This window comes from Sycon ciliatum, chromosome 2, assembly GCF_964019385.1.
Source record: "Sycon ciliatum chromosome 2, ocSycCili1.1, whole genome shotgun sequence".
NCBI lineage: Eukaryota > Metazoa > Porifera > Calcarea > Leucosolenida > Sycettidae > Sycon > Sycon ciliatum.
In genome coordinates, this window is record NC_088644.1 from 11,786,464 (window position 1) to 11,807,151 (window position 20,688).

Consider the following 20,688-nt stretch of genomic DNA (forward strand, 5'->3'; position numbering starts at 1 on the left):
TGTACATGCATACAGATCTACGTGTCGTGGCGGTGAATCACGACCCCCACCCCTCTTCCCCACCCTAAACACGCCACATGAAGTCCATGGACTTCAACATCTCGGAGGCAAGCAGGACCGAACAGTGAGAGTACATCTGATCATGGAAGGAAAGAAACACTCCAACTCAACGACAAGACACGGGCTAGGAGAAGTCACCAGCAGAATCATCGGCAAAATGCGTCCATAACGAAATAGAGGAAAAAATCTAATTCTCAAAGGCGTCATTGGGGTTATCACGTTCACCCATATACTCGTGTCAGCCAGCGAATATGCAACAGCAGACAAAAGCAGATACATCTGCGGACAATAACGGAATAGAAAGCATTGGATAGAGGCAGACAAACGGCTGCTGCAACACTGTACATTATGTCCAGAGCAAGCCATGCAAAATAGTCTATGTGCAACGGGGAGGATAATGAAACAACAACAATAACAACACACTACATCAACAACAACTACTACTACCACCACCACCACTACATAAACTCAAATGAGAAAGAACAGCAAACAAGACACGACAATAAAAGTCAACAAAAGAAGCAAGAAACTGCAACTAGAAACACCGGTGAATAGATGTTTGGAGAAAGGAACTAATAAAAGAAAGAAAGGAAAAAAGTTATCCTCTCACAGCTGAAACCGAAGCGGAACCGACAATGACAAAAGCAATCAATTGCGTTGTGCCCAACCAAACCCGGCCACGGCGGGGGTACAAGACAAGTAGTCGACTGTGGCCAGCGACAGCTAATAAGGACATCAGCTGCTGTAACTGTTAGCAGTGCTGTGATCATGAGAACAGCACAAATCACACCAACAGCAGTGGTGGTAGCGATAAAGGTGAAGGCAGCAGCAGTAGCCACACACACATGCGCGTGCACACACACAAACATACACACACACATGCGCGTGCACACACACGCGCATTTGTCTACCTTGACTACGGCCGTCTAGTAGTAGCAGTATGGCTACACTAGGTACCTAGCAGTCAGACCACTCGCTGCAGAACATGGCTCTTGTAAGGCCCTGTTGGCAATGGAAGATGCGACGCAATACACTGCTTGGTGCTAGGCTTGATATCACGCCACAGCTACATGTGAGCTATGGCGTGCCACGGAGTACGGTACTCGAGAGGAGGAGATGGTAACGTTAGAACTGGATCTTGAAATAGATAATGTTATCCTACGCAAAGGCAGCCTGATCATCGGGTGTAACTGCTGAAATCAGCGCACACAGCGCACTTGTAAGCACAGTCTAAGATGTCACTGCTACGTGTTGCTGTCCGTACTTGCTGCACCCATTGCACCAGCTACACCGGAACTTGCTGCAGCCGCTGCTGCTGCCGCCGCCGCTAATGACGTAACACCGCTGTTAGACTCTGCTGCTGGAAGGGTTCCTTCTTCGTAGCTCTTGAGAAGACGGAAAAGGCCGGCTGCCTCGCGTATGCGGCTGAACTCGATGCAGAACGCCTGCACCTCGATGAAGATCTCCTGGATGTTGCAGTGACGGTTGCGAATCATCGACTGCAGGAACACACATACCTAGCAAGAAAACAAAAGGCGGACAAAGAGCACAATTATTTCCAAGGTGCGTGTGTAAACACAACCCAAAAAAACAAATATCCATGCGATTGATGTGGACCTCAACAAGGAGACTCACGCAAGATAGTGAAAAGGCAATTCTTCAAATACAGGCTATTTTTTAGGAATGATACAGCATCTGGCTGGACAAGAGAAGTGTTGCTGCTAGAAAGTCGATATTTACAAAATCGGAAATGGTCGTGAAAGAGTGCAGTTCAAATGCTGCCCCTGGCAATTCATTGCTATGATCAGGGTTGCCCGTATTGGTGTCAGGTGAGGTTCACTGTGTGACATAATCCATAATCCATGAGTTTGCGTGTAGATGAAATTGTAGGTGCACTTACCAGTCGCACCAGTCTATTCTGCATGTATTTCTCCTTGACTTTCTCACACTGGGAGATGCAGTTGCTGATATAGAGATGAATGAACTCGTTGGGGAGCTCCACCAGCTAACAGTGGCAACAGCACAGGAAATGAAGAAAAGAGACACACATCATACTTCAAGTACACAAACGCAGACAGAACTTGTCAACAAAATAGAGTCCACAGTGTGCGTGTGTGTATGTGTATGTGTATGAGGGAGGGAGAGAGAGAGAGAGAGAGAGAGAGAGAGAGAGAGAGAGAGAGAGAGAGAGAGAGAGAGAGAGAGAGAGAGAGAGAGAGAGAGAGAGAGAGAGAGAGAGAGAGAGATAGAGAGAGAGATAGAGAGATAGAGATAGAGAGAGAGAGAGAGAGAGAGAGTGTGTGTGTATGTGATACCAAAAAAAGGAAATCTATCCAGCTGTGACAATTGGAGAGGCATCGCTCTTCTGGAGGTGGTAGGTAAGGCTGTTGCTGGCCTCATCCAGACAAGATTGCAGCGGCTCGCAGAAGACATCCTGCCAGACACGCAGTGTGGATTCCGCAAAGGCAGATCTTGCGCGGACATGGTCTTCGCGGTGAGACAAATATCTGAGAAACTATAATTATTATGAACATCGCTGCTCTGGTTTCATGGTTTTTGTTGATCTACGGAAGGCCTATGATTCCGTCACCCGTAAGTGCATGTGGGAAATTCTCCGGAAGGCGGGCGTACCTGACAAGCTGGTTACCATTATCAGCTCATTTCATGCCTCTATGTCTGCAAACCTGTCGATCCCGGACATCGAGGCTGAGCCTATTGAGGTGCAAAATGGCCTTCGACAAGGTTGTTGTATGGCCCCAGCATTGTTCAATATATTCATGTGGGCAGTATTCCAGCTGTGGCAGCGTGAGGTTGCGGACATACCTGAGATCGGACTTCCCGTCTCCTCAAACTCTGGACCGTCTCTCCTTTTCAAACGCCAGAAGACTGACACAATCAACATCCATCGTGACTGTCAATTCGCAGACGATTCGGCACTTATTGCTACAACTCACCATGGTGCCACACTTGCACTCAGCCGGTTCATGGACGTCGCAACTCGCTTCGGCCTCACCATCAACCTATCAAAAACCAAAGTAATTGCGGTCGGCTTCGGCATTTCTCCGGAGGATCATCGTCCATTGGTGGTTGGCGGGGAAATGGTCGAGAACGTGCATGACTTTCGCTACCTAGGCTCCATCATCCATACTGGTGGCCGCACCGCAGTGGACACTCGGTCCCGAATAGCGTCAGCATCTAGGGCATTCGGAGCATTGCGTCGATCTGTCTTTGATGATGGCGATCTTTCACTGGCAACGAAGCGAATGGTGTATGATGCATGTGTGGCTTCTCTTCTCCTTTACGGAGCAGTGTTGGGTGCCACTGAAAAGCGAGCTTGCGGCGCTGTCCGCCTTCCATCTTCGCTGCATTTCCACAATCTTAGCCCTCGTAAGAAGAGACACCTGGGACTTCCACATCAACAGGAATACCATTCTGGAGGCCTGGAATCGTCGAGATCCGGTGGATATTACCACACGTGTTCTTCGCCGCCGTCTGGAGTGGCTGGGCCATCTAGCCAGGATGGACGGCGATAGAACTCCGCGCCAGTTCCTGTTTGGTACGCTCCTTCCGCCGAGGCCGGCTTGCGGTCCTCGGAAACGGTGGCGAGACTCTGTCAGAGCTGACCTCTCCACAATGAACATCGACCACGTGGAATGGTACGACCTCGCCCAGGAGCGTGAGAAATGGCGCAGTGCGTATTCCGCTCAACCAGTACCGCGATCGGCTCAGCGTGACACTTCTGTGCTCTGCAATGTCTGCCAGCGTACTTTCGCCCACCAGAAATACAAGAATCGCCACAAGTGCCTGGCCGAGAGGAGGAAACCAATATCTGAGCAGTCCGGCAGCCGACTATGTAATGCGTCCGGGAGATGGTTTTTGAGTGCTGGCGGGCTAGCTTCGCATAAGTGTCTCTCCAACTCGGCTGCTGAAGTGGCGTCGGTCTCGGTTGTGGCATCGGCAGACTCGGTCCGGAAAGAGCGGGTTGCCCTGCCCTGCTGCAGAGCGCATTGTCTCGGCTGCGGTCGCTGCTGCAAGTCATCCCGTGGTTTCGACCTGCATAGCTGTGCTAATTTCCTGTCCAAGAAGTAGAGCGGCGTTTCTGGATCCAATGCTGAACTCAGTGCTGTCGACCCGTGCACAGGGGACACGTGACCATTGGCATTTGATGGCAGTGTTACCAAGGACCAAGGTATGTGCGTATGTGTCTGTGCACATACCCCCCCCCCCCACACACACACCCACACCCAGGAACCTGAACATACCGTAGTGAGACGATTGACAACCTCCATGGAGTGAAGAGACATCTCCATCGTAATGATCTCCCCGAAATAACTGCAAGAATAGAATAATACAGCAGTGATACACAACAGCCATGAAATGAATCAGCAAGTGCACTTTTTCAGCTTCTCATGTACAGAGTGTACACACACTCCCAACACAGTTAATGACGGAGACTCCCTCGATTTAGGCTAAGGCCTGTGGAGAATCCATACATACAAATACCAATACCAATACAAGTGCAACATGCACGGTACGGGGAACGTGGAATATGGAGAGTAAGCTTGAAATCGATAGACAGCCAAGGTGAAAGAACCAAGCTGAAGCAAAGGCCAAGTTGGGAACAGAACAGGACATGGGGAAACATGATAAAATACGTACTCGGTGATGGCACTGGTCGTTGTTAGCTTCAGCAAGACCTCGATGGCCACAAGAGGATTGTATTCAATCAATTTCGGCAGCTGGAGAGCAGACATAAAGCGAAATAGCACAACATGTGTCATGTGCCTGGAGCAGTGCAACATTTTTAGGGGCCATTCTGACGGCATTGTCAGGCAAGTGGGAAATGGGATTCGAAATGGGGTTTTTCTTCAACGAATAAGTGGAGAAGACCTTCCTAATTTCATCTGGTCTTATTTTTCACTTTCGGACAAAGTTTTAAAAGGTTTTATGAATGGTGCGCTAAGTAAAAGTCATTAAAAAACAGTACCTTTTTAGGAGTGAGGCCAATGTGGTAGATGAGATCAGGGTCGGCTTCTAGTTTAGAAAGGAAGAACTGTAGCAATATCAAACAGGAAGAGAGAACATCCAATCACAATTGGCACATCGTTCCAAAAACATCTGCAACCAGGCAAGGCAACATAGTCGCACTCCAGCCTCCTCCGCTAGCCACTGCACGTAGAAAGCATCGGCAAGTTCAACATTGGTTTACCTCTCTGCAACATGTTCCAGTCGATATATCACAATGTCCAGCCTCTAGAAAGCAACTGCAAATCTAGGTTACTGTAAGACATGTTTATTTAACGAGGAAGTAAATCTAACGTTTTAACGGATGACATTTCTTCGTTATAATAAGATCCGTTTAGTCCGTATGGCTTCATATATGTTGTGTTTGGACATGGCGGAATACTGCAGGATCGTTAACATATCTTCTCGTTAACCTATGAATTTTGGACAATTGTTAAATTTGCGACTCGTTATAATAACATGTCTTACAGTAGTCCCCCCCCCCCCATCAAACACACACACGCACACACGCACACAAAACTTACGTTCTGCTGCTGTGGATTTAGAACAGACCGACATGCATCTTGCAGTACCTGCTTGAGCTCCGTTTCAGCTGTACAAGAAAACAAGCAGCGATGGAACACATACGACTTTGTATTCACTTCATACCCATCACAGGATGAACAACACAAGCCACGGTGCACTGAAATTCCAAGAACACAGTATACGTGAAGTGCAAAGACGAGGTACATGTAGCGGGAAAAAATAAGAACAGCAATGCAAGCCACACAGACGCATGCCTGCACGCACACACGAGCGCGCGCACACACACACACACACACACACACACACACACACACACACACACACACACACACACAAATGCATTGTCTACTTCAGGTCGCACATGTACTACTGGATGAGTGGTCACATCAAGCGACCTTTCTCTTCAAGCTGCAGCAGAACTACTTACTACTTCAAGAACACTGTGTTCATTCCACCCTGCACCCTGTACATAGAACATTGTGCATGTACTTACTTTCCTGTGTGGTTGCTACTGGTATGCACATCGTGTAATCCCACTGGATGGACGGTGGAGACATTGGCGGATTTAACCACATTAGCTAAGTTAAAGCCAAGCACACAAGCACACGCACAAACACATCGCTGAGGCTGTGTTTACACGAGAGTTTCAACACAATTGACTGGAGCGTTCACGTGATGAGCTTCCCTTGGCCAGGGTTACTAGCAAAGGCTCAACCCAGGTTGATTTCAACCCCCACATCTGGGGCGAATTGACATCTCAAATTGGGTTGACTACTCTGTACTTGCTCACCTCAGACAGAGATTAAAAAAAGAAAGGCTGTTCTTAGTTGATCAGTTCAGGCAGTGCGGCACTTCTTTCAACTTGGTCATCTTTGAGGCTTTGAGTCATTAAAAAAAGAAAAAGAAGCTTTGTTGTTGACTGGACCTCATTGCAACCGGTTTGGCCGGTGACTTAACAAGGTCAAAGCAGCTAGCCGTCCGGATATTGAGTAAGCTATAGATGTATCAGCTACACACTCACCTCATCTTCGACTGTATGTAGTGGTGGTGGAGGTCTCAGCATTGGTGGCTCAAATGTACCAAGACACCGGCTATCGCCTACATACATACATACCAGAACAAGAACAACAACATCAGCAGCAGCAGGAGCAGCAACAACATCAGCATAAGTAGCAACAGTAATAACAAGAAATACTCAGGTGATATATTTCCACTTCGGACGATTGTATCCAGAAAGCACACACACAAGGAAGAGGAAGAAGAAGCAGAAGAAGACTATCAGCCCAAGACTTATGGTTGGGTGAGTCTGGTAACCTACATGATTGTATGAAGTACTGTAAATATACAAAATTTCGGCACTTCACGATTTTTGACACTTCGGCGGCGATTTATTTTCGGCGTGGGGCAGAGGGCATGGTATAGTGCAACAGATGCTGTGAAAAATTTCATCGGCGTTTTAATTTAGGCGTTTTGGGTCGGTGCCGTATATAGCCGAAATTAAATAGCTGCCGAAAATTTGTATATTTACAGTAACTTAGTAAGTATGGGTTTCTTATTCTGGACCTACATGTATGAAGTAAACCTCAGCAGCACTATTGTCTACAGCCACTCACTGCCCCTATACCCCTATAATAAATCTTGTCCTTTTGTTCTTGTCACGCCTTGCTTCTTCTGCTGGTATCATCCGCCTCTCTCCCACCCCAGCCCTTGTCTAAAGGCCTATGTATGACCAATTAACAAAGAACAGACAGGCCAAGTGCTTCCAAAATAGCAGCTAAATCTGTGACAGTCAACAGAGCAGATTTGAACATTTGCAGCAGCTACATGTGCATGAACAAATCCCAACAAACTAAATTTGCCAACCAACCTAGAAATAGCTGCTCAGCAGTCATCCAAACAGCCTGCGAATCAGGTCTCCTATTGAAGACAAGAAAACAAGGAGACAATGAGCAGCCACAATGATTAAATACACACACGGGTACCCACATGAGTAAATATAGCACACACACACACACACACACACACACACACGCACACACAGGTGCGTACATACCCGGGCTGTGTGTCAGGACCGGGATCAGCAATGACACAAGATCGGCCGACTTGCACACGAGGTGGATAGGACTTCTGAGCTTGGCATAATCTAGAGGCGATCTTACTGTAGTCATAGTTTATCGCCTGAGGGGGAAATACCAAGCAAAACAACACATGCATGCAGACAAGACGGTCAGACGCTATCACAAGAACTTGGAGGATGAGCATGGCAAGGCAGAGAAATAGCTTGACTAAGCCAGCAACAGCAGCACCAGGAGAGTAGTGGCTGGGCTTGTGCAACACACTACCTGCTCTTCAATGCTACTGTATGTGTGATGAAAGGGCGACAGCCCACAGTGCCAAGGTAGTGTGTATCTAGAAGGATCTCACCAAACTTGGCGTGTGAATAGTATACACGTAACGTACCACAATACGGGGTGACACGAGGATACTAGCAAAGTGTGCTATAGAACACAGTAAACCAGTTCAAACTACGTATACTATCAACTTTGATAGAAGTAGTGATTTCGGCGCTTGTTTTAGAGCAGTTGGATACTGTCAACACGAATCTGAAGCTTGCTACCGACTTTACATGTGCTAGCACATATACACTAGAGAAAAGTGATGAGTGCTAGATGTGATGCCTAGGTACTATACACATGAAGTTCAAAGGCATCCTGACTCACCGAGACATCAGCTGAGGCAATATACCGGCATGACTCCTTGAAAAGCTGAATGCGAGCAACAGCAACAGCAGTAACAGGTTCAAAGCACAGGTCAAACAAGAACTAAAGAGAAACCCAAGCGATGGTCAAACACTGGACAGACCAGGCAATATCTGGAGAACATGTTCACATTTCAGTGTTCAGTGCCAATACAGCTTCACATGAACCCACAGTGCTCGTGGCCTGCTAGCAGGACAAGCGGAGATTGGAAAGCCAACAGAACACCCGCCATGTGTACAGTAATACACGGCTTGCAAAAAAGGCGCACTGTAGCTCTGAGTTCTAGTACTTGCTGTTAACCAACGCACATTATCCCCACGTGCCAAACAGTACACAGAAGGAAATGTACACCAAAGTATCTCTGCACTGGTAATACATGTACATGGTTTCAGAAAATTGAACTTTTTCTGGCACCACAGGGCAGAACACTAGGGGAATTGAGGCTGCATGCACTTGCCCCGGCCAGATAACACACACATAAAAAATATACACAGATACAGACAGACACATGCACACATACACATAAATGTACACAGACACAAGCGTACACAGGCACACACATACTATACATGTACACGCACCTCTCTTGTTGGACCAGTTACCAGTCGAGCCAAGAAAGCTTTTTCTTGTGGCGATGCCAAAGGTGGAGTGCTGCTATTCGGTGTTGATGATGGACACTGCACAATACCAAAAACAGCACAGTGACAATGAGGGATGTAGAAACTTAATTCAGAAAATGGGATGGCAAGATTCTACAAAGATACTCCCACTATTGGTAGACTACAGTCCATTCATAAAAAGATGGGCCCTGGCTCTGGCGAGCTCCCGTATTTGGCGATTTTTCGTGATTTCATCGTACACAGTGCAGTGCTGCGAACTTAAATTTGAAAAAGGGTCCAAAAAGGTACCTGAACTGGGGTTCGAACCGCACAATGCACTGTTGCAGGCGGGGTCAAACGGCCTGGATTTTGATGGTTTTCCCGATTCAGTGCTTTTGGGGTAAAACCTGGCCGAAATCCTATTCTTGCTATGGCTTGCTTTTTGGACAAAAAAATTCAGAAACATAATTGGAAGAGGATTCCATAGGGGATGGCGGAAAAAAATTCTAAAAAAAAACTCAAAGTTTGACCCATTTATGGCCAAAAGCTAGAAGTCCATCTTTTTCTGAATGGACTGTAAGGGCATGGCAACACCCCAAAGAATATTATAGAGCTGCATACGCAGTTGATATCTGATGTACCTCCAACCAAATGGCCCAGTGAGTACTGGTGTGAATATGTGCATCATAGCACAAGTCACACACACACACACACACACACACACACACACACACACACACACACACACACACACACACACACACACACACACACACACACACACACACACACCACACCACACACACGGGACGCACATACCTGCAGGAGCTGGGCAAAGAACGGTGCAAACGGGTTCGACTCCACTGGCTCTGAGCAGACACTGAACAGAATGCTCATGGCGCCTATCCTCTGTGCACTGCTGGACAGCAGATCTGGCTCAGCTAATAACAGCATCTGGAAAAGATGAATACACATCAAGGAACATACAATACATGTACTCAGATACTAGTAAACAGGTCAGTGGATGGGGCTATCGGGAGACTCCCGGAGTTGTAGCAAGGGTAAAATGCAAACACTTAGAGGAAGCAGTTTCCTCTGAGACAAGAATGCGATACTATTCAGAAAAAGGACACGCTTCAGGCTCTTGACAAACATCTTGAAAGTTTTCGGTTTCACAAGTATACTTTCAAGCCTTCTCATCAGGTGAAATACAGGCAAAGGAACAAGAACAGTGGATTAACTTAGAGGAAGCACGCATGTAGGACCCAAATGGTTCATGTTAAATGCAATATGCCTGCTGGCTTTGCTCACACAAGGGAAAGTCGCCTTAGCTCTCCCTAAGTATTTCACCAAGAAAACTCACATAACGTGTTCCAAGTACGATTTGCACTACGTACAACGAAGGCCAGCATGCGCGCAGTCTGAATATCTGCCATGATCATGCTGAGGACTCGCATAAGCTGAATGGGTTTCTGTCCGGGAGTGCTACTTTACTACACTATTGGTCGCTAAAACGGCCTTCGCCTGTACAATGGAAACACTATACCAGTTCGGTAGACCCCATAGAAGGGGTATCAAGAGTTACACACTCTTGGGAGCTTGTGTACTCTTGATTTCACGTATCCCCAACAACAAGATGAAAGCTTACCAGTGATTCGCCAATGCGGAAATGGTCTGCCTTCGGAAATTCCCTGTTGAAGTGCTGCCAGATCACCTCCAGGCTTGCACCCATGGCATTCTCAGACAGGACACTGCACACACACACATGAATACATACGCAGGAGAGAGAGAGAGAGAGAGAGAGAGAGAGAGAGAGAGAGAGAGAGAGAGAGAGAGAGAGAGAGAGAGAAAAATACAAGGGACTCCAGCAACCATTCGACTCATCACCACACCAAAGCACAACAAAGCAAAGAGCAAGGAGGGGGTCCTAGTTGGCAAATGTTGATGGAATCCAGTTTTTAATATTCCGTGTGCCATGTGCTGTGAAAGGCAAGGAGGGTGGATTTCAACAAGGTCACTGGTTGTACCACGTACGGCTCACATTGGGTGCTTCCGATTACACGTTTACACAATTCTGGAACTGGGTTTTGTAATTCTCGAATGACAAGAATGTACGAATTCCGGCCATGTAAACGAACGACTGGAATTCACAACACATTTTTTTCATGGCATATCACAAACAAAATTGGTCGTAAAAAGAGATCACGTATACCCTCGCGCGAACGTAGTCCCAGCTTCGCGGTGAAGGCTCCATGTCGGCAACAATATTGGGCTTCGATAAAGCTGAACGCGTGTGCGAAAGGACCACCCAAAATGATCTGGTCTAATAATCAGCTCCCAGCGGAAACTCAACTGCGGCAATTAGCTTTTCGGGAAGACAAAAGTAGCAACTACATGTAGTTGTAGCCCTGCTTTCGGGCTACACCGGCCAGGGAAGCTCTTCCTTGACTTGAGTCATGCATGCCCAGACCGGTAACACATGAGTGTGCAATTCTAGCGCCAGAATTAGAGAAATTCCACCCTCTCTTCAGAATTGACGGAATTGGATAAAAATCACAAAATCAATTCTAACGAAGGAGTTTGTGTAATCGAACTGTGCATCAACAATAACTAATTCTAGAATTGACCGATTTGTGTGTAATCGAACGCGCCCACTGTTTTTCAAGACGAAACACTGGTGCAACAGCCACCTATTCGCTTGACTAAAGCTGAGCTCAGTGCAAACTAGGATGTAGGGTGCAGGGTCAACACAACAGCCTCCTTCAGTTCAGTGATAGCCATCACCGACACATACATGAGTCATGCACTCTTCCATTCTCTACCACCCACCAACTCATTTATTGTGACAATACTTTTAGCCGGCACAAGAGAGCATACACTGGCGGTCTCTCTCTCTCTCTCTCTCTCTCTCTCCCCCCCTCTCTCTCTCTCTCTCTCTCTCTCTCTCTCTCTCTCTCTCTCTCTCTCTCTCTCTCTCTCTCTCTCTCTCTCTCTCTCTCTCTCTTTACTGCGATAACAAAGCCAGATGCTGTCCATCAGAGCGTAATTCAGTGGCCGCTACAATATATACATGAGCTCACGAATCAATGAACTACTCTCTGTGTTGATTGTTATCAGTTGCCTGGTGATTGCTTGAACAAGAAACTCAGAGTAGCAACTAGACTCAAGTGACCATGTACTTGAACTGACCCGTGACTCAAAGAACAGTGTTCTAACAGTGACCTACCAACCCGGCGCACGCTGTTCAGGCAGACATCAGATCACTTTGCACAATAAGCGCATGCAGTATTCATATGCACAGAACTGTGCATGATATAGCAAATCCTAGCGCTGCATAAGCAGGATACACAGTACATGCATTAGTGTTACTGGAACAGCCACACCTCATGACACTTGTGGGAGTGCCAATATTCACTAAATTTAATTTTGCACATTGATCATGCACACGCATCACATCAAGCTACGAACTCGGGTCATGCTACCAGAGTTTCCAGTGCATTCATCCTGCCACAGTTATCATGACACCACACACACACACACACACACACACACACACACACACACACACACACACACACACACACACACACACACACACACACACACACACACACACACACACACACACACACACACACACACACACATACACACCATGTACACACACAGACAGACAGACAGACACACACACACAGACACAGACACAGACACACACACACACCACATCACATCACACACACAGGCGCAGTCATCATGATATTACAGTACTCACTTCTGCAGGAGAGTCGTGAGCTCATGCCTTGACAAGCAAGGGGACTCCATTTCTGAAGCTCTGACTCAGTGGGCTATCTCCCAGTATTCCAACAGTACTACTACGTCAGTTCAGTATCAGCTGGATACATCTCGAATCCTCACCCTACTGGTGGACAAACACTATTTCCAAGACCACTTGGCTGCTTTTCTCAGGAATGAAACGCACGATGTAGGATGATAAAATTGGATTCCACTCAACCCAGCAAATTACGATCGAAGTCTTCACTTTCACGTCCAGCGATTTCTACTGCAAAATACTCCTTACTTTAGCGTTTAGGCGACCATAAAATTTACAACGACAGCTGCTCCCAACGTCCGGTCTACCCTGTGCATGTGTAGCTTCTCTTTGGAGCCGCTTCAAAGTTTGCTCCTGCCTCCAAAAATGTCTTTCTTTCCTATGAAAAAGGAAAGAAGCAAAAAAATTGAGGGCATGCACTCTTTGGTCATGACGTCACACATACGTTTTTGTCCTGTTTTGGACAAAAAAAGTCGGCAAAAGTTGTTGTTTGCGCGCGACTTTTCAGTTTTATTCTGGGGAAGAAGATGAAGAAGATCATTATTATCCTGTGCAGGTGCAGCACTGCAGCCAGTGCAGGATAGTATGTCAGCAAATCTACTCAGTTCGTGCCCCAGGCCACTGAGCAGGGCATTTTTTTGTTTTCCTGTTGTACTGTACCTAGGCTACATGTAGGTAGCTGAGCGGGCCGCGGGCTACAGCTGCACCAGATTTTCCGAAAACAGGCTGCAATATCTCATCAGCCATAGAGATCGTGGTTTTGTGTATGTCGTATGTTAGCAAGTTCTTTCTTGCTCTGGAAAGATGTCTATGGCTAGGAAAGGAAAAGGCAAGAAGGGAGGTGTTGCCACTGTGCCATTCGCACGAGGTTTCAAACCACCTGCGGCAGCAGCCATCAAACGTGCACTTGGAAAGCTGGACGTGCCCAATGCAGCGTATGAGGATGATGACCGGGCGCCTTTCTTTCACCCTGTGCCGAAGCCAACCTGTGAGGATGACTGGCTGGCTCAGTACAATGAAACTGGACAAACGTTTGATGAGTTTATTGAACAATGCCCCTGGCTCTCTAGTCGACGCCTCAAATACATGAAGCAAACCTTCAATAAATCAGGCAGCAATCTGGTGGAAAAGTACCCTGATGGCAAGATCTACCTACTCCCGTTGGGTTCATTTGGCGATGAAATGCCTAGCGAACAATTTGATAAGCTTGCTGAGTACACACGTGCATTCTTTGGCTCAGTGCCGGTTGTGCAGCTACCTGAAGTTGGGCTGGATATGAATAAAAGTACAGTGTACTGGAATGGTGAAGTCAGAACTGAAGCAGAGAGTGACAGTGATAGGCATGGAGTCCCGGCTTCTTCTGGGGCCGGGGCATCACCACCTGCAAAGCGACGCAAGGCATCCCGTGACGGCGGGGCTACAAAGGTGCGACGCCATCCGTTATCGGCGCGTTTTCATCGGACGGACGATGGCACCAGTCGCGTTCAGCTTCGTGTGGACGGTGTGTTGGAGCAACTTCGTCACAACATACCTGATGATGCGCTGTGCCTGGTAGCACTGACAATGGCAGATCTGTTCGACACCAAGCCTGACCTGTTTGTTGCTGGCATGGCAGCTGGGGCACGGCGTGTTGCTGTGAGTTGAGCTGCTTCACAGTGCCATGCTACATTGGTGGCAACTGAAATCCGACCCCTGATTTTCGTGCTCGAATGCAGCACTGACTCTAGTGGTCTCTATTTGGTAGTGTACAAGCACCTGTTGGGTTTTCGCAATGTGAGCGCGTCTAGCTGGGGTCGTATTTCAGTTGCCAGCACTGCAGTTGAGAAATTATCTCCTAGAATACGTTCAATCGTTGAGACGGCATAGCCCACACTGTTCTAAGACCGTGTCTATTTCTTTGAGTTCCCTTCAGCATCACACAATTCATAAAGTTCTGTTATTGCTTATGAAAGGGTCGGTGTGTAGTCGAGAATCATTCCCCATTCCAGGATTGGTCTTGCAAGTGTTACTGCACCAAAAAGTCTTTGGCCAACATAGTCCGCCCAGACGGACTATGTTGGCCAATGGATGCTTTCTGGTATCTGCGTTGGTCCGGTGTTTTCAGGTCTTTAGCTTCTTTCGGTACCACCCGGAAATCCGCTTCTCATCAGAGTTTTGGTACGATGTGTGGCGCGAGGATTCCGGCAGTGCGGCAGTGTTACAAGAAACACTTCTACTGGTGAGAGTTGATTCCGCTGCATTGCTTTGTTCACCTACACTTGCAGACCCGGTATATGCAAGCATTGCTTGTGAGTTTACCAGTTATGATCATGGCAGCATGTTACAGGGCAGAAGACCAGTTTGTGCACAGTAATTTGGTATGGACATGCTGAACACTTGCACAGCGCACCAAACATTTCAGAACCTGTCTGTAATTCAGGTCCAGTGACAAGGTAGGAACATACTTGGAAGTACCATGCTGTATCAATCACAGCGTCTGGAGAAGATTATCAGCAACGGTTAGGTTTTTCTCAATCTCTTCTCTGACATAATTTATAGGAAGAAAAAGGACCAAGAAACTACAAGTTACACTATAATGTCCACTAACACCACCAGTTACTTTTTCTTCCTTTAAGTAATCCTTGGCTCTCATCCGAGTCTTCTCTGACATATTTTTCAATACTAGTAAGTCAGAGATTGACAAGAGCCGAATCCCCCTTTTCCTTTTTCTTCCAGCGCAGCTGCCGTCTACTGGTGCATGAAGTATGTCATCTGCTCGGAGTCGATCACTGCATATTCCATGCCTGCTGTATGAATGGATCTGGCCACCTCCAGGAGGACTTCAGTAAGTCTTGTGTGGTGTAGGAACAGAGTAAAGTCTTTTTCCATAATACTGTACTACAGTCCGTTTCAAAAAGATTTGCAATCCTGGCGATCGCCCGCGGAGTTTGGCGTCTTACCGTATGAGCACTCGAGCGCTGCCTGGAAAAACTCACTGTGAACTTGAAGAAATATTCCGCGCGAAAGCAGGAAAAATGACAACTCACTCACGTTGATACAGTCATGTACCATGTGTACGTCTGGTTTACAACAAACGAGTTCTTCCTCGTATCGATAATGGAGTCAGAGAGGACATGTCAAAACGAAAGTGTTGTAAATGTTGACGAGCGGCATGGGTCCCAATTCGTTTTGTGACCAAAATAGTTTCTTTGAGCTGCGATGCAATTTACTCACCGTGTGACGAAAACAACATCGACACGGACTCATTCCCAAGGCCATGACTTGGCAAAGCTATCCGTGTGACTTCGACTACATTTTGAGAAAAGCAGACGCTTGTGAACGCTGATATACATGTAGAAGACGGCGTTGACTGCTACAAATTCAAATAAATTGGCGATCTTGAAATACTAAAATAAATCTCAAAAAGCTACAGCGCGATGACTTCCATTATAATTCACTCACACCATTGCAGTGTTGTGGGTGTGGTGTGTTCACATAGCATGAGCCAGTCAAGTGTCAGTCAGTTCGGCAGGAAGCGCGAGCTCCAACAACAAGTCGTTTGGTGCAGCCATCTTCTTTGTCTTGAACCAGCTTGATCACCAAAACAATGATAAAAAAGTTTGACTTGAGGATAGGTTGGGATTTGAACTCACAACTTCATGGTCAGCAGACAGCATTCATAACCACAAGGCCAAAAAGGAAAGGATAAATCGTGGGTTTTGATAAAAAATCGATACTGGCTTCCTGGACAAATTGTAAACCATGGGAAAAGGCCGGAAACCTGGCCGAAATTCTAACTCCTTAACGGTTGGTCCAATTGTTCCGAAACCTTCACAGAACAATTTGCCGTGTCCTAACAAGCCATTCTATGTACTTTGTTGTCCAAATTTCCCTTATCTTCATACTTTTTAAGACCCAAACCTGATTGTAAATCTTTTTGAAACAGACTGTAGTCTAGTCTGACCGCACTGCACTCTTTGACAGTTCCATGATCCTCGGCTTGATTTTACGTATTGCCAGGAGTACATAACCAGTTTATCATGTTTTAACGATGACAGCATATTACAGCAGTGCTCCTGACTACAACCATAAACCGGTTGGCAAAGTCCCAGTCTTACACCTATCTGAACAGTAAGGGGACAACCCTGGTTTGGACACTCTATATTCTAGGGAGGGGGGGGGGGGGGGGAGGGGGGGCGGAATATTTTGAGTTTTGGTGTATGTTATAATTATTGTTAGGACATTTTGTGTCAGTGACTGTGCGTCAAATGTACTTCGTAATAATCTCGTAGTCGCTATACTTTTTTGTGTGTCTTCTTGTCTGAATAATGTTTTGTGGGTTATTGTTGCTGTTGTTGTTTTGAATTCTTTATTCTCACGATGGCACCATCGCCAATAAGAGATGTTGTTGTTGTTGTTGTTCCCGACTACTGTTACAATGATGGCATAAATCGACGGTAACTCTACAGAAAACAATGGCAAAAAAGGGAAATTCTAGTTCAATGCAAGGCCTACAATGTGACGCCCAAGTACCTCAATAGGACGAAAGCAACCGACTTCAGAATGGTAAAGGCAGCACTGGTACCAGGCAATGCCACAATTCTAAGAGAGTACACCAAAAAAATTAATTTCAAAATCCACCAACAACAAATGAAAACCCAGCAAGCCATCAAGGATTGGATTGAATGCATAGAAAGAAGCTCCACGGTCACTAAAGGTTGGAAATGGATCACTCACCTAGGCATAATCACCCACCAACGTGCCAGCGAACTGCACAGCAAAGAGCTAGCGAAGCTTCGCCCACGAACATCCCGGACACCCGCTCCGACCAACAAGCCAAGTGTGATACACCTTTCATCACACGTTCTCACGAAAGGACAAACAGACCTGGAACTGGGTCTGGATTTTGCCGTTCCATCTAAAGCAGTCCCCAGATAGGAGAGCATCGCACGAACAGAGATGTGGGCGAACACACTCCCTGATGAATGCAGGGGTCTAGCACTGGCTACAGTCGAATGTCACTTACCGTAAAGTCGCGGATAAAAGCCGGGCTTATAAGCACATAAGCCGCTTCCTGCATCAGGCTTCAATGCAAACCAGGCTTGTATGCAAACCATGCTTATATGCGCCACTGATATTTTTGCCAGGCTTGTATGCACATCGGCCGATCCGGGCTTGCATAGAAGCCAGGCTTCTACGCGCGACACGCGTAGATTTACCACTGACTACCGGCATGGCGGCAGTTTTACTATGCACTGTACATAGCGCATGCACTCTTGACCAGGGAGTCGTCAAATACCGGTATTTGACGACTCCCTGCTCTTGACCTACCCGATCCGTGCTTGCATAGAAGCCAGGCTTCTACGCGCGACAGGCTTATATGCATTGACCCGTTCGATTTCCAGGCTTCTATCTGCGATGTGCTTGTATGCAAACCCGGCTTTTATCCGCGACTCTACGGTATCCGACCACTTCGAGAATCAGGCATGTTGGATAACTGAATATGTTGGATAACTGATATCATTTTTTATGTGCATATATGGCTGGATTTCACTGATTTATGTACACAATACCCAAATATATTCATGCATATTCATGAATTGCTCCATGTACACATACATGTTAGCATACTTGACCACATCTACTTCAAGTAAATGCATATTACACCGTATAATATACAAAAAAAGTTTTTTTAAATAATTTTACTGTTGAGTCATAAAATTACCACGCCCGGGCTTGTCGGATAACCGACGTGCTCGGATAACTGGCGACCGGATGAGTGACATTCGACTTTACTTGCAAGACGGTACGAGAAGCACTGAGCTCCTCCTCCCCCTGGCTCAAATCTGTCCAGAGATCAAGCTCGCGCACTAAGCAGCTTACGAAAAGTCACCTCAATCAAAAGTAGTCCAGTTGTACTAATGGATGTAGTCGATTGCGATACGAACATACAAGAACATTTGAACGACACCGCTACTTACAACCCCTCAATGACGGATTCGACTGACTGGACCATAAGGACAGTGTCCCGTGTCTGATAGTTGTATAGTGTCGCTTTGGATGATGATCCAAGGTAGCTTCAATGTAGGTGTCCAATGGTATACGAATTGTTAGTGACATTTCACCTAAACTTGCACTGCTGCTGGTGATTGTTGTAGGTCAGCCCATGCAACTATGCCGTGTGGATCTTCGCAAGCTGCAAGTTCTGTGCGGATTTGACGTGTTGGATCGCTATAGAAAGGTGGGTGTGCTGTGTATGCATGCAAGTTGTCTGGTACTGAAACGGCTACCCCTGTGTATTCTCGCTAGCAATGCCTTTGTGCACATGCATGGATTTCGCCTGCATCAGTTTGTCTCCGCTGCATGCTATTATGACCAAGTACAAGTACATTGTGCACTTGGGGCCAATCAATGTGCTGGTAGCTCCCCAGATTAGGGCCGTAGCTGGCTGAAGCTGTTGCAGCAACTATTCCGACTCGGCTAGCCTACTGAAGCCAAGTGAAGGTGAGTTTGATTTGTTGGGATTGGAGCACTGGTTCCCTTGCTGGCCTGCCATGGTGAAATTTTATTGTGTAGCACCACTCCGCAAAGGTTCCGCAAAAGGCTTGCATGCAGGTCTTCAGTTCCTTTGTGCTCGATTGTGCTGGTTGCCAGGGAAAGGTTCCATCTGAATTTTCTCTTCCTTTCTCCTTTTGCACAGCTGGCCGATTTCTTTCAGCGCAACAACCTGAGCAGTGAGTATAACTGGTACCAGCGACGAATCAAATTCATAGAAGATCACGGAGACACGTAGTGGCACACCCGTTAGTACCGATCGTAACTTTGCATGGCCAGGGAACTCCTCATTCGCTCTTGGAGATAGCACTGAGAAGTATGTGAGTTCTAAAACCGTTGTCTGCTGGCCAGGGCTTTGGGGATAGACCGCTACCTGCAGTCATTGGACTCGGGATGAGGCTGGGTCCAGGTTAGTTGATTACGCGTAGTTAACAGTGGCTACAGTGACACTACAGTATATCATACCTTGCTCAACGGACTAACAGTTACTACAGCCCTGTGCTGTGATATTAGATCATCAAAGAGTTTTACCAGGACATAGTGTTGGATCTTACTTCAAAGGAGTCTTCCCAATTCTATGTTTGAAAACTGTGTTTGGACCCCTCTATGCCCAATACATGAATTTATTTTCTTCTACAGTCCATTTCAAAACTATAGACGCGTACCTAGGCAAAAACCGTTATGCCAGCATCTATACCACATAAAATCTGTGATCACTTTGTGCATAAATTTTTCCAAATTGGGCGTCTGTTATCCAATCCTTTAGAAACTATATGAGAGTAATTGTGGAGCGATCTTGAGCAATATTCCGAAAACTATTCTCAAAAAGTTCCAGCCAAATTTGAAATATTTCAAAAACCCTACGCGTCTATAGTTTTGAAATGCACTGTAGTTCTTAGCAATGATTTTTAGGATTTTGGGTCTGACTTACCACTACTTCCCGTACTTTTCTGCTTTCTACAGATTTTAGCCATATCCTTTTAGATCATATCTCTTTTGAATTTTATATCAGTTGTACGTTTTATGTCGGGCTGGACCCACTACTCTGAGAGCCTTCTGTGTCATCGTTTTTCTTTGTATTATCACAGCTGTATATGAACTGTAAGGTTCCGTGTGCTGAGGCAGTGGTCACGAACAAGCTGGTGCCATTGCCAGACCCCGCTGTGCAGCATGCATGAGCAATGTAGAACTGACAGTTGCACTGGATTTCCCTCTCCTCTCTTACTGCACATGACTGTATGAACTGTGCTAGCCACTGTATATTAATTTTATGATGTGTATAATCTGCGCTCGGTCACGGTAGTCATAGGACTACCGTGACCGACTGAGGAAGCCATAACTAATTACAGTACTTGCA

At 46.5% G+C, this 20,688-nt stretch overlaps 2 protein-coding genes across 2 annotated transcripts; one reads left to right on the top strand and one right to left on the bottom strand.

The window, feature by feature from the left end:
* Positions 1–125: 125 nt before the first annotated feature.
* On the bottom strand, positions 126–13,174 carry LOC135808712 (CCR4-NOT transcription complex subunit 11-like). The gene is made up of 15 exons (XM_065321937.1): positions 12,741–13,174; positions 10,617–10,719; positions 9,788–9,922; positions 8,951–9,046; positions 8,331–8,375; positions 7,664–7,788; positions 7,478–7,527; positions 6,632–6,708; positions 6,104–6,188; positions 5,610–5,677; positions 5,048–5,113; positions 4,720–4,799; positions 4,323–4,392; positions 1,961–2,065; positions 126–1,577 (listed from the first exon to the last, which is right to left on the bottom strand). The coding sequence occupies exons 1-15, from the start codon at positions 12,788–12,790 to the stop codon at positions 1,305–1,307; spliced, it is 1,428 nt and encodes a 475-aa protein (XP_065178009.1). The 5' UTR covers positions 12,791–13,174; the 3' UTR covers positions 126–1,304.
* A 184-nt stretch (positions 13,175–13,358) lies between these two features.
* LOC135808713 (uncharacterized) lies at positions 13,359–20,436 on the top strand. The gene is made up of 5 exons (XM_065321938.1): positions 13,359–14,432; positions 14,902–15,015; positions 15,513–15,621; positions 18,935–19,017; positions 19,477–20,436. The coding sequence occupies exons 1-5, from the start codon at positions 13,602–13,604 to the stop codon at positions 19,567–19,569; spliced, it is 1,230 nt and encodes a 409-aa protein (XP_065178010.1). The 5' UTR covers positions 13,359–13,601; the 3' UTR covers positions 19,570–20,436.
* The last annotated feature ends 252 nt before the right edge of the window (positions 20,437–20,688 follow it).

Coding starts and splice junctions, on each gene's coding strand:
- LOC135808712 (XM_065321937.1), bottom strand. CDS start 12,790: ATGGAGTCCCCTTGCTTGTCAAGGCATGAGCTCACGACTCTCCTGCAG. Junction 8,376..8,950: donor TAACTGGTCCAACAAGAGAG/GTGCGTGTACAT, acceptor GCTCGCATTCAG/CTTTTCAAGGAGTCATGCCG. Junction 6,189..6,631: donor TACATACAGTCGAAGATGAG/GTGAGTGTGTAG, acceptor GCTTTAACTTAG/CTAATGTGGTTAAATCCGCC.
- LOC135808713 (XM_065321938.1), top strand. CDS start 13,602: ATGTCTATGGCTAGGAAAGGAAAAGGCAAGAAGGGAGGTGTTGCCACT. Junction 14,433..14,901: donor CTGGGGCACGGCGTGTTGCT/GTGAGTTGAGCT, acceptor CGGTGTTTTCAG/GTCTTTAGCTTCTTTCGGTA. Junction 15,622..18,934: donor CCACCTCCAGGAGGACTTCA/GTAAGTCTTGTG, acceptor TGATTGTTGTAG/GTCAGCCCATGCAACTATGC.